This window comes from Anomaloglossus baeobatrachus, chromosome 11, assembly GCF_048569485.1.
Source record: "Anomaloglossus baeobatrachus isolate aAnoBae1 chromosome 11, aAnoBae1.hap1, whole genome shotgun sequence".
Lineage (NCBI taxonomy): Eukaryota > Metazoa > Chordata > Amphibia > Anura > Aromobatidae > Anomaloglossus > Anomaloglossus baeobatrachus.
The window spans coordinates 59,987,186-60,003,947 of NC_134363.1; the positions used below are offsets into that span (position 1 = coordinate 59,987,186).

The 16,762-nt window shown below is 43.5% G+C and overlaps 1 protein-coding gene across 1 annotated transcript in view; it reads right to left on the reverse strand.

The window, feature by feature from the left end:
• Positions 1–16,762, reverse strand: part of SYT5 (synaptotagmin 5) — a 371,214-nt gene that overhangs the window by 35,955 nt on the left and 318,497 nt on the right. The window contains exons 4-5 of the mRNA XM_075327603.1: positions 12,394–12,510; positions 2,128–2,295 (exon numbers count right to left, since the gene is read on the reverse strand). Of these exons, the coding sequence (XP_075183718.1) occupies positions 2,128–2,295; positions 12,394–12,510 (285 nt within the window). The remainder of the gene's footprint in view (positions 1–2,127; positions 2,296–12,393; positions 12,511–16,762) is intronic.

The following is a 16,762-nucleotide window of genomic DNA, read 5'->3' on the forward strand; positions in this document are numbered from 1 at the left end:
ATGTGCAACTATTTGTAAAACATTATTTCATTAAGTGTAACACTAAAAAAAGGAAAAACTTTCAGTTATTTCCTTAAAGGGGTGTCCAGGGCTTATATTGATGACTTATCAAATTAATAGGGATCTGTAGTTCCCTGCAAGGGCCCCTGTGCAGTTTACGGAGCTTTGCAGGTCCATAAAAAATTGTGCATTACTCACTCTCCCCTGGTCCTGCATTGGGTTTCCACTGCTGAGGCCAGGATATTGTCTGCAGCGCTAATGTCACGTTAACAGCGCCACCGTCAATCAGTGAGCTCAGTGGCTCTGAGCAAGCAACCCTTGTAAAGAGCTGCTGAACTCAGTTGTTAGCTGCAGAGTTGTTAGGATACAGCGCTAGACCAGGGTAGATGAGTAAAAAACAGTTATTTTTCTTAAACAAAATGTAGCCAGAAAATCAGAAACAGCAGGATTTCACTCTCCAAACTGTATTTACATGTGCATTTAGCTCTTTCAAAGACAAGTCCAGCAATAACTTCACATGGCCAGTCTGTTCGGTTATTTTTGAGTTTGAATTGATAGACAAATAAAGCTAAAGAGCTATTTGTAGATCTAAAGCCTCCATCACTCCAGCTCTATTCCCCACCCAGTGCTGCCAGCTCCTGCTGGACTGACAGCGTCTATGTTGTACAACATCAGTGTAACGCTTGAGGCTGGTGTTGGAGCAGCGAGTGGGGTTAGTGGACCCATTGGAACACAGGGGAGGGCCCTGGGCTTGAGGGGCTTAACTAAGCACCTACCGCAAGGCTGATGCCAGGTACCACTCCCAGTGCAGTGACCGGGACTGTGTCAGCTGACCCCCAGAACAGGAGACTGACTCAGGTATGGGCCCAGTATAGACAGATACAGTCAGGATGACAGGCAGACAGGCAGGCGGGTACAGACAAATTTGGTGGGCACAGCAGGGGCAAATAGGTATGGGAAGGCAGGTATATGTGACGCACACAGGGAAAATGGGATAGAAGCAAGGGACCTGACAACTAGTTAGCAGACTGGAGACTGACTGACTAACTAAAGGTGTTGCGCAGGCACCTCCCCTAATGAGAGGGTGCCTTAAATACATAGTACCTCTCAGCCATAGACTGAGAGACATTTCCGGGAAATGGCGCTCCAGCACTTTAAGAGGATGAAATCTTAAGTATAATTTTGTCCCTTTGGCTATCTAATATATAAAGCTGAATGTGTGTATGTATGTATGTATGTATGTGTGTATGTATGTGTGTATGTCCGGGATTGGCATCTGCACCATCGCAGCTACAGCCACAAAATTTTGCACACTCACACTTCTGGACCCCGAGAGCGTCATAGGCTATGTTTTGAGGGGAAATTTTAACCCCGCACTTTACAGTTATTCACCAAAAAACCTGCCTCCATTAAAGCGAATGGAGCTGGGAGCCACAGTGCAGCCAGAACTTCAGAAGAATGCGCAGCCACGCCCTTATATGGAATGTTGGCGTGTCACAATGCAGCCAGGGAAAGAGACAGACACAGACAGGGAAAGAGACAGACACAGACAGGGTAAGAAACAAACATAGACAGGGTAAGAGACAGACACAAAGAGACAGACACAGACAAAGAGACAGAGACAGACACAGGGAAACAGACAGACAGGGAAAGAAAGGAAAGAGACAGACAGCGTAAGAGACAGACAAAGACAGGTAAAGAGACAGACAAAGAGACAGACACAGGAAAAGAGACAGAGGGAAAGAGGGAAAGAGAGAGACAGGGAAAGAGAGGGAAAGAGACAGACGGAAAGAGAGGGAAAGAAACAGACAGGGAAAGAGACAGACAGAGATAGACAGGGAAAGAGATTGAGACAGACGGTGAAAGGGACAGAGACAGTCAGAGACAGACAGGGAAAGAGATAGACAGACAAAGAGAGAGAGACAGAGAGATATATACAGAGGGGGAGACAGACAGAGAATGGGAGAGAAACAGAGAGACAGTTACTATTCCGGGCGTTAATACATTAAATTTATACATTCTACCCCGGGAATGTTAATACATTCTATTTTGTTAACAACAGTTATAAACCCGGGCGAAGCCGGGTAGTACAGCTAGTATTTTATAAAAAGTCAGATCAACTCTTACCTTAAAGGTGAAGGACTCGTTGAAGGTTGGATTAAGAGTTTTGCGATGAACTTTTGTTTCATGCTTCTTTTTTTTGTCTGGAAGGAGGAATACTTTGACGTAGGGATCAGAAGTTCCCCCAATGTCCAACGCTGGGAGATCTGCAGCTTGTATGATTCCTACAACCAGCTGGATAGAGAAACAAAAAAATACAAAACTCAGATCAATGTCTGTGCTACAGATGTCTCAACCAGTGCTTTACCACCTTAGAATTAAAATCTGGACTGCTTGGTGGAGTTTTGATACAATCCCTGTTTTCTCTCCTGTAGATGTAGCAGTAGTCAGAATGCTGAGCTGTTTATAACCACGCCCACACCACTGATTGGCTGCTTCCTGTCTACACGGTACATTGTTAGCAAGCTTTCAATCAGTGATGGGGCAGAGTTACACAGATTAGCTGTACTGCCTGGCAAGGGACACCTATCCTAGCAGTAATAATCTCCTTCTGATAAAACACTGATTATATTGAAACTACAGCAAGGAGCTGAGGAAGTGACACATCTTATAACTTCTGAATTTACTATGCCCCAAATAAGCCCAGATCTTAAGAAAGTTGATGTCACATGGTGCCTGGCTCAAAACTCACTGAATGTCAGGACTACATCTGACACTGTTCATATAGCAGAGTAGGACAATCCACATGATGATGCTTTTGAGTTGCACAGACATGCTCAGGCATCGCTCAGCTCTGCTCTTGTTAGTAATTGGGCTTACAGAAGTTAATTTCTGCTGCTTTAGTCACATGTTGCAGGAGACCTATCACAGTCGCCTCCTCCCTTTTTAAGGTGGTGGTGCCTGTTTTCCCATGCCGGTGATAGCTATATGCGATACCAGTCCTTGTGCTTTGATATCTTATTGCTGGTGTACTTCTGTGTCCTGTTTGGTGTGCTGTGGAAATACTCTTGTCTGATTATTTCCTCCCATTGTTTAGTTTCCTCCTGATCACGTATTGTCTAAACCTCTGTGAGTGATTGCTGTGAGTTTCAGTTTTGTTTTTCAGCCATCTGTGTGGGGTTAGTCACTCCTGTCCCTGCCCTCTCCTGGATGGAAGGAGGGGGCCACTAGACCAGGGTTGTTCAGGAGCTAGGGCAAGGAAGGCGGCCCCAACATCACCACCTTCAGAAGTACCTCTGGGATGAGGGTCAGCCAATGTTCCCCTAACCTGAGGGCGAGTTTAGGCTCCTCTGTCCTCAGTGATCATGTCACACCCTATGACAGTTGATTGAGAAAATTATCAACAATTAAGTAATTTATAGCTATGACAGTGCATGAAAGGTAAACCTGTGTGCCAATGGTTACCTTTATTAGGCACAATGCAATTATAGAATCCAGGTTGACTATAGTGTCGTTAGTTTAAAGGATTGTCCAGTGAAAACAAGTTATCACTTATCTACAGAAGAGCCCAAAATGAGAAGAAAGCAATACAATATCAATGAGGACACCTGTATTCCTTTTTTACAGGCTATATACAGTATATATTATGATTTATGTGCCTTAATTTATTTCTGCATTGTTTTTGTATGCTCTTTCATATATTTATATATATAGATATTCACATTTTATTAGCTTCAATATTTCCACTATAATATGAGCATATATTTTCACCTTGCCTTAATATCCTGCACATTTCTCATATACTTAGGGCGGAATATATTGTCACCCATATCTGTGTATCTGATTTATTGATTTCTGTATATTTTGTGCATGTATATTTATCCTGAAATGTCAGAGTTGTGGATATTTTTGGTGATTTAATTGTTTTTATGGAGATTTGATTTTTTTTAGTTTTCAATAACATTTATTACATAGAATCATAGAATGGTAGAGTTGGAAGGGACCTCACAGACCATCAGGTCCATCCCCCTGCGAGTGCAGGCTTTCCTAAATAATCCCTTCTATATGTTTATCCAGTTTCTGCTTGAAGATTTCCATTGATGGAGAGCTCCCCACCTCCTGTGGTCGCCTGTTCCACTCCCTGACTGCCCTCACTACCTCCTGTGGTCGCCTGTTCCACTCCCTGACTGCCCTCACTACCTCCTGTGGTCGCCTGTTCCACTCCCTGACTGCCATCACTGTCAGAAAGTTTTTCCTAATGTCTAATCTGAATCTCCTTCCTTTAAGATTCATCCCATTGCTTCTTGTACTTCCTTGTGGTAATGAAAATAGGGTAGTTTCCTCTGCAATGTGACTTGCTTTCAGATATTTGTAGACCGCTATTAAGTCTCCTCTCAGCCTTCTCTTTTTCAAACTAAACATTCCTAGTTCTTTTAGTCGTTCTTTATATGACATGGTTTGCAGACCTTCTACCATTTTGGTGGCTCTTCTCTGGACTTGCTCCAATATATTGATGTCTTTCTTGAATAGGGGTTCCCAGAACTGTACACAGTATTCCAGGTGGGGTCTGACCAGGGCAGAGTATAGGGGAATAATGACTTTTCTTGATCTAGATTCAATGCTTGTCTTGATACATCCCAGAATTTTGTTGGCCTTTTTAGTTATACTATAAACAGGCGTGAACATTGATATTGTATTGGTTTCTTTTCCTTTTAGATGTAGCAACTTTATTATATATCTTCGGGCTGTGCAACTGCTTGCCATTTACAGTTAAGTCCAGAAATATTTGGACAGTGACACAAGTTTTGTTATTTTAGCTGTTTACAAAAACATGTTCAGAAATACAATTATATATATAATATGGGCTGAAAGTGCACACTCCCAGCTGCAATATGAGAGTTTTCACATCCAAATCGGAGAAAGGGTTTAGGAATCATAGCTCTGTAATGCATAGCCTCCTCTTTTTCAAGGGACCAAAAGTAATTGGACAAGGGACTCTAAGGGCTACAATTAACTCTGAAGGCGTCTCCCTCGTTAACCTGTAATCAATGAAGTAGTTAAAAGGTCTGGGGTTGATTACAGGTGTGTGGTTTTGCATTTGGAAGCTGTTGCTGTGAACAGACAACATGCGGTCTAAGGAACTCTCAATTGAGGTGAAGCAGAACATCCTGAGGCTGAAAAAAAAGAAAAAATCCATCAGAGAGATAGCAGACATGCTTGGAGTAGCAAAATCAACAGTCAGGTACATTCTGAGAAAAAAGGAATTGACTGGTGAGCTTGGGAACTCAAAAAGGCCTGGGCGTCCACGGATGACAACAGTGGTGGATGATCGCCGCATACTTTCTTTGGTGAAGAAGAACCCGTTCACAACATCAACTGAAGTCCAGAACACTCTCAGTGAAGTAGGTGTATCTGTCTCTAAGTCAACAGTAAAGAGAAGACTCCATGAAAGTAAATACAAAGGGTTCACATCTAGATGCAAACCATTCATCAATTCCAAAAATAGACAGGCCAGAGTTAAATTTGCTGAAAAACACCTCATGAAGCCAGCTCAGTTCTGGAAAAGTATTCTATGGACAGATGAGACCAAGATCAACCTGTACCAGAATGATGGGAAGAAAAACGTTTGGAGAAGAAAGGGAACGGCACATGATCCAAGGCACACCACATCCTCTGTAAAACATGGTGGAGGCAACGTGATGGCATGGGCATGCATGGCTTTCAATGGCACTGGGTCACTTGTGTTTATTGATGACATAACAGCAGACAAGAGTAGCCGGATGAATTCTGAAGTGTACCGGGATATACTTTCAGCCCAGATTCAGCCAAATGCCGCAAAGTTGATCGGACGGCGCTTCATAGTACAGATGGACAATGACCCCAAGCATACAGCCAAAGCTACCCAGGAGTTCATGAGTGCAAAAAAGTGGAACATTCTGCAATGGCCAAGTCAATCACCAGATCTTAACCCAATTGAGCATGCATTTCACTTGCTCAAATCCAGACTTAAGACGGAAAGACCCACAAACAAGCAAGACCTGAAGGCTGCGGCTGTAAAGGCCTGGCAAAGCATTAAGAAGGAGGAAACCCAGCGTTTGGTGATGTCCATGAGTTCCAGACTTAAGGCAGTGATTGCCTCCAAAGGATTCGCAACAAAATATTGAAAATAAAAATATTTTGTTTGGGTTTGGTTTATTTGTCCAATTACTTTTGACCTCCTAAAATGTGGAGTGTTTGTAAAGAAATGTGTACAATTCCTACAATTTCTATCAGATATTTTTGTTCAAACCTTCAAATTAAACGTTACAATCTGCACTTGAATTCTGTTGTAGAGGTTTCATTTCAAATCCAATGTGGTGGCATGCAGAGCCCAACTCGCGAAAATTGTGTCACTGTCCAAATATTTCTGGACCTAACTGTATATATTCCTATGCGCAGGGGATAACGTGTTGGATGGATAGGGGTTTTAGTGCTGGGATTCACACTGATTGGCAGGACAGGCATGTGGAACTTTACAAAATGGAGTGGCAGGTCAAATGCCCAACCATGGCTTTATTCTTCCTCTATGGAGCCACAGGAAAAAATGTAGACCAGCATTCAACAGTGGCGGTCAATCATGTAGCTTCCATTGATAAAATTGCCACATTCTGCCGATTATTGCATGTGGCACTGGTGGATAAATACAGAAGAGGGCCCCTGTGCAACAACAATATTTGGGACCTTTGCAATCCAAGAGCTCATAATAATGCACCACTCCACCTGCTTTTCAGGTAGTAATTGTTCCCCCTTACCTCTGGAGTTGCTCCAATGATATGTCCACCCATGATTGTGAGTTCCATCAGTTTGACCCTTTGATTAACAAGTTATCAGCTATTCATATTTAAAGCACCACTCCAAAAGTTTTTTTTTTTAATTTCACTGCTGAAGTGGCACTTTAAGTCCCCTGTCTCCTGTCATATACTCACCTGTCGCTGTTTCCATCTTTTCTCTTGTCGGTTTCCTGCAATATGTGACCTGTCAGGAGCTCCACTGTTTCATGGAACACGATGGAGGTTACAACTCATTACAAGTCTATAAGAGTCTCGTTCTGGCTGTCATAGACTTGTATTGAGTTCTTCTGACATTACGGGCACAAGATGGTGTAGGGGGTCCAGAGCAATGCTGAAAAACGATATACCCAACAAATACCCATAGGTGTCAATGTATCGCCCAGGGTTATGGGGTACTCCGTCCCGGGCGGTGTATAACTGGGGAATGTCACGTTAGTGGCTGTTGCCTGGTTCCGTGCCCTGGGTGCTTTTTTAAAAGGGGTTATATTTACATAGGAGTTTAAATGAAAGTTTATACATGACGCCACTTGTGGGTTGCGGCTATGTGGATGGAGCCGCCGCTGCACAGTTGTCACTACTGGGGCTGGTGTTGGTGGCAGCCTGGATGTTAGGCCCTCCACAAGCAGGGCCGGGCCCCAAAGGATAGGTGATGTGGATGGGCGCAGAAAGAAGGTAGGCCACACAAGGGGTTGCAGTGTAACTGGTTCCTTTACTCACAGTCAGATGGAAACTGGTCACCCGAGGCCGGCTGGTTTAGTAACCTGGTGGCTTCTATCCCCTACACCTCTCTTTGGTTGGTGGGTCCCTGTGGCTTGGAGCGGCTGGGGGTCCCCTCCTGGTAGTCTCTTAACGGTAGTCCGTATGACGGTAGCGTGAACCCTGTGGGGTCAGAGTCTCTGGTCCTGGTCCCCGGTTCTCCTGTTGCTACTGAGTCCCGAACTTCAAGGCCAGTGAGGTCCTTGATGGCCCCTCACTGTGCATATTTTATCAAGTCTGCTTGGAGCATTTGCCTGACCTAGGATTCTGTACCCCGTTGGTGCTATGGTTCCGGGAGTACTCCACCGTACTCCACCAGCAACCAACCGCTTGGGCCCTCAGGTCACTGTCACACTCCTGTCAGTGCTTCCACTTGCTTCCTCCGTCACCGACTCACCTTCACTGTCTGACTGTCCACTATCTGCCCCTCCCACCTGGTCGTCTAGTGGACTGGATCGGTCCACATCTAAGTGGCCATCCATAGGTCAAACCCTAGTTTGGTACCAGTCTATGGGAAATTTGGGGAAAAACAGGGATTAGCTGGAATGTCTGGTTGTTACCGGCACTGGTCTACTGGGTCCCTGGGGGTAGGCCCTACATCCTGGTGGGGATGCAGTACCTTGTAGCTCCTTGATGGCTTCAGGGGTGCTACATAAACCTATGATTTTGCTGATCCCCAATAAGGCAAAAATAAATCTCTTTAAGGGTTGGTATTGGTTGTTCTGGCCTTTTAGTCTCCCTTACACTCTATACCATCTCCAAAAGTCAATTTAGCAGGAGGGGCCAATATAGAGTTGTAAAATTAGTTTGAGCAGCTCACTAACAGAACGCTATTAAGAGCACGGTTTAGTCCTGGAACCCAAAAAGCCTTTCACTTTGTAGCCGATCAATAATATAATCACAACAAATACAATTAAATCTTTGCCAGAATTGTAAAATATTCATGGATGGATTAACTCTTTGATTGTTCTGCCACTAGCTGAATATATTTTTGACACAAAATGAATAAAACGGGGACAGAAACCCACAATTAGATGCTGGTTAATTATATGGTTGCTGTTTAACCCCTTCAGCCCCCGGGCACTTTCCGTTTTTGCGTTTTTGTTTTTTGCTCCTTTTCTTCCAAGAGCCGTAACTTTTTTATTATTCCGTCAATCTTGCCATATGAGGGCTTGTTTTTTGCGGGACGAGTTGTACTTTTAAATGAAATCATAAGTTTTACCATATAGTGTACTGGAAAACGGCAAAAAAATTCCAAGTGCGGAAAAATTGCAAAAAAAGTGGGATCGTACAATAGTTTTTGGGATATTTTATTCACGGTGTTCACTATATGGTAAAACTGATGTCTGGGTGTGATGCCTCAGGTCGGTGCGAGTTTGTAGACACCAAACATGTATAGGTTTACTTGTATCTAAGGGGTTAAAAAAAATTCACAAGTTTGTCCAATAAAAGTGGCGCACGTTTTGCGCCATTTTCCGAAACACGTAGAGTTCTTATTTTTTGGGATCTATGGCTCAGTGATGGCTTATTTTTTGCGTCTCGAGCTGACGTTTATAATGGTACCATTTTTGCGCAGATGCTACGTTTTGATCGCCTGTTATTGCATTTTGCGCAAAACTTGCGGCGACCAAAAAACGTAATTTTGGTGTTTGGAATTTTTTTGCCACTACGCCGTTTACCAATCAGAATAATTGATTTTATATTTTGATAGATCGGGCATTTCTGAACGCGGCGATACCAAATATGTGTATATTTATTTATTTTTTAACCCTTTCATTTTCAATGGGGGGAAAGGGGGGTGATTTGAACTTTTAGGTTTTTTGTTTTTTTTTTTATTTTTTAAAACTTTTTTTTTTACTTTTTTTTTTTATTTTACTAGTCCCCCTAGGGGGCTATAGCAATCAGCAATCCGATCGCTGATCGCTATCTGCTGATCACAGCAATACCGCTGTAATCAGCAGATTCACTCACTTTGGTTTTCCCTCTGCTCTCGGCCGAGGGAAAATGAAAGTGAAAGATCATAGCAGCAGGCGTCATCACATGACCCTGTGCTACGATGGCAACCACCGATAGTCACGTGATAACACACGTGACTTCCGGTGGGGGCGGCGGTGAGTAACAAACATGGCCGCGCGCATTTAAATCTTGCTGCCAGACTTTGGCAGCAAGATTTAAGGGGTTAATGGCCGCGGGTGGAAGCGATTCCACCCGCGGCTAGCAGGCACACATGTCAGCTGTTGAAAACAGCTGATATGTGTGCCGATCCACGCCGCCTGCCCGCGGCAGGGGGCGGGGCTTAACGGGACACGATCTATGACGGATAGATCCGTCCAAGGTCGTGAAGGGGTTAAACACTAGTGCTCATGCATGGCCAGACTGGGAATAAAATCCATTACTGGCGAATGAAGTCTACACATACATAAAATTACATTTGCCACTGATATGTGGTTTGTGTATATTTATGGACATATAGAATGTCTCCCCATCCTGGTATATATGTCCCCATCCTGGGCCCATCCTAGTATACAGTATACAGTGAGGAAAAAAGTATTTAGTCATCCACCAATTGTGCAAGTTCTCCCACTTATAAAGATGAGGTCGGCCTGTAACTGACATCATAGGTGACCACAACTGTGAGAGACAAAATAAGAAAACAAATACAGAAAATCACTGCGTCTGATTTTGCAAGATTTTATTTGCACATTATGGTGGAAAATTTGGTCAATAACAAAAGTTCATCTCAATATTTTGTTATATATCCTTTGTTGGCAATGACCGAGGTCAAACGTTTTCTGTAAGTCTTCACAAGGTTGGCACACACTGTTGGTGGTATGTTGGCCCATTCCTCCATGCAGATCTCTTCTAGAGCAGTGATGTTTTGGGCCTGTCACTGGGCAACATGGACTTTCAATGCCCTCCAAAGGTTTTCTATGGGGTTGAGATCTGGAGACTGGCTAGGCCACTCCAGGACCTTCATATGCTTCTTAAGAAGCCTTTCCTTCACTGCCCTGGCAGTATGCTTGGGATCATTATCATGCTGAAAGACGCAGCCACATTTTATCTTCAATGCCCTTGTAGATGGAAGGAGGTTTGCACCCAAAATCTCACGATACATGGCTCATTCATTCTTTCATGTACACAGATCAGTCATCCTGGTCCCTTTGCAGAGAAACAACCCCAAAGCATGATGTTGCCACCCCCATGCTTCACAGTAGGTATGGTGTTCTTTTGAAGCAACTCATCATTCTGTCTCCTCCAAACACGACGAGTTGTGTTTCTACTTTGGTTTCATCAGACCATATGACATTCTCCCAATACACTGGATAATCCAAATCTCTCTAGCAAACTTCAGATGAGCCCAGACATGTACTGGCTTAAGCAGGGGGACACATCTGGCACTGCAGGATCTGAGTCCATGGCAGCATAGTGTGTTACTGATGGTAGCCTTTGTTACGGTGGTCCCAGCTCTATGCAGGACATTCACTAGGTCCCACCGTGTGGTTCTGGGATTTTTGCTCATCGTTCTTGTGATCACTTTGACCCCATGGGGTGCGATCTTGTGTGAAGCCCCAGATCGAGGGAGATTATCAGCGGTCTTGTATGTCTTCCACTTTCTTATTATTGCTCCCGCAGTTGATTTCATCACACCAAGCTACTTTCCTATTGCAGATTCAGTCTTCCCAGCCTGGTGCAGGGCTACAATTTTGTTTCTGGTGTCCTTCGCCAGCTCTTTGGTCTTCACCATAGTGGAGTTTGGAGTGTGACTGTTTAAGGTTCTGGGCAGGTGTCTTTTATAATGATAACAAGTGCCAATACTACAGGTAATGAGTGGAGGACAGAGGAGCCTGTTAAAGAAGAAGTTACAGGTCTGTCAGAGCCAGATATTTTGCATGTTTTTAGGTGACTAAATACTTATTTTCCACCATAATTTGACAATAAAATCTTGGCAAATCAGGCAAGGTGATTTTCTGGATTTGTTTTCTCATTTTTCTCTCATACTTGTGGTCTACCTATGATGTCAATTACAGGCCTCTCTCATCTTTTTAAGTGGAAGAACTTGCACAATTGGTGGCTGACTAAATACTTTTTTCTCCCACTATATATGTCCCCATCCTGGTATATATGTCACCCTATCCTGGACCCCACCCTGGAGTATACTGTATGTCCACATCCTGGTAGATATGTCCCCATCCTTGTATATATGTCCTTATCCTGGTATGTATGTTCCCCATCCCGGTCGTATTACAGTGCTTGACCCAACGGGTTTCTGCACAGCAATACATTTCAGCTGGATGTGCGACCTCCAGCTGAAGTAGGAGCTGGGGTCGGCGGGCCCCCTGCACCCCCAGACCCCATATACCAGCAATGGCAGTAATACCCTGAAGGTGGCACTATTCTCAGTCCAGTGGGTGGTCCAATCTTTGACTGACAGCTTTCTTTGTATAAATGTGAATGTAGAGATAGCTGTCAATCAATGATAGGACCACCCAGTGGACCAAAAATTCCAGAAAGAGCAGAAATTTCAGTGATTAAAGTACAGGTTATACTCAATCATTACTTACCAAACTATATATCGATCTGCTCAGCTCCCCTTGCTCTATAACATGGTGCCTGCAGACTAAACTGCATCTTCAAGGGGGACATTTTCACTTTAGGTTTATATTATTGTACATATTTTAGGTCATTAATGATCTCTACATATATTGTTATACAATAATTACATCCCCTTTCAATCCAATATAGATAGATGGAGGGAAACCGCGCTAGTGTATCCTTAGCATTGTCACAGAAGGTAATTTATCCTCACCTGTCCAGTTTGGAAGTCATAGTCCAGGGAGTACTGCAGTTTTCCTAACTTTTCCTGTGGCTTCTCTTCTTTTCCTTCTAATAGAGAGGGGTCCAAGTCTTCAACATCCGGTTGCACCTAAACAATAAAATAAAAATAAATTTTACCAAATGTTATTTTTCCATAAGCATGTATATATGTCGATTCACTCACTGCAAGAAGAGAAATTGCAAATGATGAGAAATCAAAGAGGATGGCGTTTGAGCCAAGCCTTAGTCCACGTTTCTACAAATATTATTTTACTAGAGAAAAAGAATATCCCAGCAGTTTTCATCATTCAAGGGATTTTACCCATCGGCCTCCTCTGGAACTTGCTGGTAGCCGGTGACAGCTTCCTCTTTCGGCCACCTCAAGGTTGTGTTCCAGCTGTACCTCTAGGAACACTCAATGACTTTGTATCTTTTTGTATCCTTTTCCTTGTTTGTGCAAGACAAAAATATTGTCACGATGACTATAGGATAGCGGGAACCGGGGCTCCTAAACTGTCCTTCAAGCTAAGGGGGCCCTATGCTATCCCTAATCTCAGGGATACTCCTGAAGGTGGAGAGGCCTGAGTCTCCTTTCTGGCCCTGCTCCTGACCAGTCCTGATATGATTCCGCCTCCCCCCAGGGAGGGACGGAACAGGAGTGTGATGAAACCCACAGATAAAGAAAGACAAGGGAAAACCAAAACTTTGTCACCACGCACTGACATACAAAGGTTAATACAATAAGAGATTCAGGAGGAAAAACAATAGCAGGAGGGAAGCTACAAAACAACAGGGGTAATCTCCACAACTGCACTAAGCAATAAGCACAACTATCTCCTGAAGGTCTGGGACACTACACCTCATAGACTAACAAAGAACAAACTATAGCTGGCACGGGTGGAAAAATTCAATCAGCATAAATAGGAGGGGATCAGATGTGATAGGCCTTGCCACAACTTGCTCAGCTGTCGTCAATTGAGCACTTCAGGGCTGTATTTAATTCATCTGCTTCCTGGAGAGGCAGCAGGTTATTCTATTCAGTTAGGAGCTAGCCAGGGAGCAGAAAGGACATGTTCCTACTACTGCTGCTAACTGCTGTGATTGTTCTGAGTTGTTTCTACTCCCTCCTTTTTTTGTACCCTTACCAGTACACCTTTGGGTATTCCTTAGAGCAGGTTTTAGGTGTGTATGAGTTTTGTTTTACCCCTGTCAGTCATTTCTTCTTGGTGGGTTATTGGGCTCTCCGTCCCCGTCTGTTCCCTGGGTGGGGGGATATAGTCATCAGGGCCTGGACAGAGTCAGGGTCATGTTGGAAGCTCAACCCTGACTACCTTTAAGTCTACCGTCGAGATAAGGGACAGCACATGAATCCAAGTTTTAGGGTCAGCCGAGGAGCCCCTGTTCCCTCCAACTCCCCATTACAGTAGGTTATACTTATGGGGGTTGATGTTTTGTTATGTAACAGGTGGCGGATTACTGCAGCATGGTATAATTTGGTGGGAGATTATGCTACGAGTTATCACTGCAAAAGGGCATGGACATTGGGGGTGGGATGGTAGAATGATTTATTTTTCTACTGTGACAGGGTTATTACAACATAAGTCTATGGGATTATGATGGGGGGCCTCAAACCACAGAATGTTTATATGTAAATTAGAAATCAAGTGCAAATTGGTTATTGTTAGTGACTGCAACATTTTAATGAAATGTTTGTAGCTTTTAACAATAAGTAAATTATTTGCAATTAATTTCTGAGTGCTACATAAGACACTAGCACAAAGATGGGCTGTGCCGCTCATAGGCCAGTGCACTGGGCTTGCCTCCCAGGCCAAAGATTGCCAGCCCCATTCAACCCCCTTCTACATCATGGATGATACCAAAACAGCTGTCACAAACACCCAAAAAGGTGGAGGAAGCTCACAGCCTACAAGAGGAGATGAGAATTTCTGAGATCATTAGTGTCACGCTATGTACTGTATAGGGGAATACCAGATGAACGGCGAAAAGGTGGGGGAAGAAGGAAATCCTGTCTTTAAGGAAGCGGGAATTTGGTGACCCAAGGTAAAATGTGCCACTGGCCCCTACATAGGTTCCTCACCTATGCGCCAATCAGGATACTTAGGCCCTGGCTGACCCTGAAATAGGTGCAAGATAGGTACTGGATGGGATGAGCATTAGTCAACCCAACTAAGACCTAAGGAACATACAGGGAAAACAGAGGACAACTTATCTGCTACATGACTTTAGGCAAATTAGAGCAACATGCAACAACAGGAGATTACAAGCCGACTGCTTGCAATCTGGACAGCATGGGAAAAACTCTATCACCGGCCACAAAGCAAGGGGGAATCTAATATATAAACGACAGATGGGCAAAGAGACAGACCTGGAAAGAGACAGCCCTGGAAAGAGACAGCCCTGGAAAGAGACAGCCATGGAAAGAGAAAGCCCTGGAAAGAGAAAGCCCTGGAAAGAGACAGACGGGCAAAGAGACAGACCTGGAAAGAGACAGATGGGCAAAGAGACAGACGGGAAAGGAGATAGACGGGCAAAGAGATGGACGGGCAAAGAGACAGACCTGGAAAGAGACAGACCTGGAAAGAGACAGACCGGGCAAAGAGACAGACCGGGCAAAGAGACAGACCTGGAAAGAGACAGCCAGGCAAAGAGACAGACCTGGAAAGAGACAGCCGGGCAAAGAGACAGCCGGGCAAAGAGACAGCCGGGCAAAGAGACAGACGGGCAAAGAGACAGACGGGGATAGAGAGAGACAGACAGACACACACATAGAGACAGACAGAGATACAGAGAGACAGACAGACAGACACAGAGATGGAGACAGATAGACTGATACAAATACAGACAGAAAGATAGAAACAGACAGACAGAGACATAGACACAGACAGACAAGGAAAGAGACAGACAGCGATACAGACAGCGACACACAGACAGAGACTGGGAGAGAGACAGAGAGACAGTTACTATCCCGGGCAACGCCGGGCACTACAGCTAGTACAAGTATATATAGAGACAGGAAGTGGGTATAAGGATTTGCAGCTGAACTGCCAAGATATCCGCAGGGCGCAAAAGGGAAAGAGTTAACCCTAACAGGGAAGATACTGTTTATTCTGCAGACTGCTCAGCTTAGAGGGAGCGTAAGTCCTGGGTCATATGACATAAGTCAATTAAGTGATTAAGTAAAGCGCATTTCCCAATGCCAGATTATTGCCTGCAGAATGCTCTTCTTTGTGGCAAATAATCGGCTAAGAAAAGTTTTAAGTAAGAAAAACACAAACCAGAAAAGAAACAAATGAGACACCCTCAGATGACAGGTAGAGGTGACGACAAAGGGTACGGCAGCCGAGATCACAAGTGACAGCCTGGGTGACTAATGAGCATGTATTGTATGAGCAGCATTGTTCTAAGTAATTCTCAAAAAAATGAAAGAAAACTGATAAAAACAAGATTGAAGAGGACAAAAGATAATTTCATTTCCAAACAGAAGCAATTGCTGAACCCTCCTGTGAAATGAAGTGTCAGGGAACAGTATGATGTCTGGCAAGAAACATTCAGATTTCACAGCCAAAAAGCATTTAATTTTTCGAGAGCGGGAGGCAGACAGAAAGAAAAAATGACTTTGCATTGTTTTGGTGATAACTGCTTTCTTGGAAACCTTGAAGACTTATTTATTCCTTACCTAATAAAGCCGTGAAGATTTACAACGCAATGGAAAACGTTACGCTGTCTGGTTGGAGATGGTTTGATTAAAATATTAAATTAATATTTTACTGTGTGTATATATATATATATATATATATATATATATATATATATTTATCATATTAATATAATTGATTATATTAAAATATTAGAGGAATTGAAGGAAAAGGTTTATATACAGTTAGATCCAGAAATATTTGGACAGTGACACAAGTTTTGTTATTTTAGCTGTTTACAAAAACATGTTCAGAAATACAATTATATATATAATATGGGCTGAAAGTGCACACTCCCAGCTGCAATATGAGAGTTTTCACATCCAAATCGGAGAAAGGGTTTAGGAATCATAGCTCTGTAATGCATAGCCTCCTCTTCTTCAAGGGACCAAAAGTAATTGGACAAGGGACTCTAAGGGCTGCAATTAACTCTGAAGGCGTCTCCCTCGTTAACCTGTAATCAATGAAGTAGTTAAAAGGTCTGGGGTTGATTACAGGTGTGTGGTTTTGCATTTGGAAGCTGTTGCTGTGACCAGACAACATGCGGTCTAAGGAACTCTCAATTGAGGTGAAGCAGAACATCCTGAGGCTGAAAAAAAAGAAAAAATCCATCAGAGAGATAGCAGACATGCTTGGAGTAGCAAA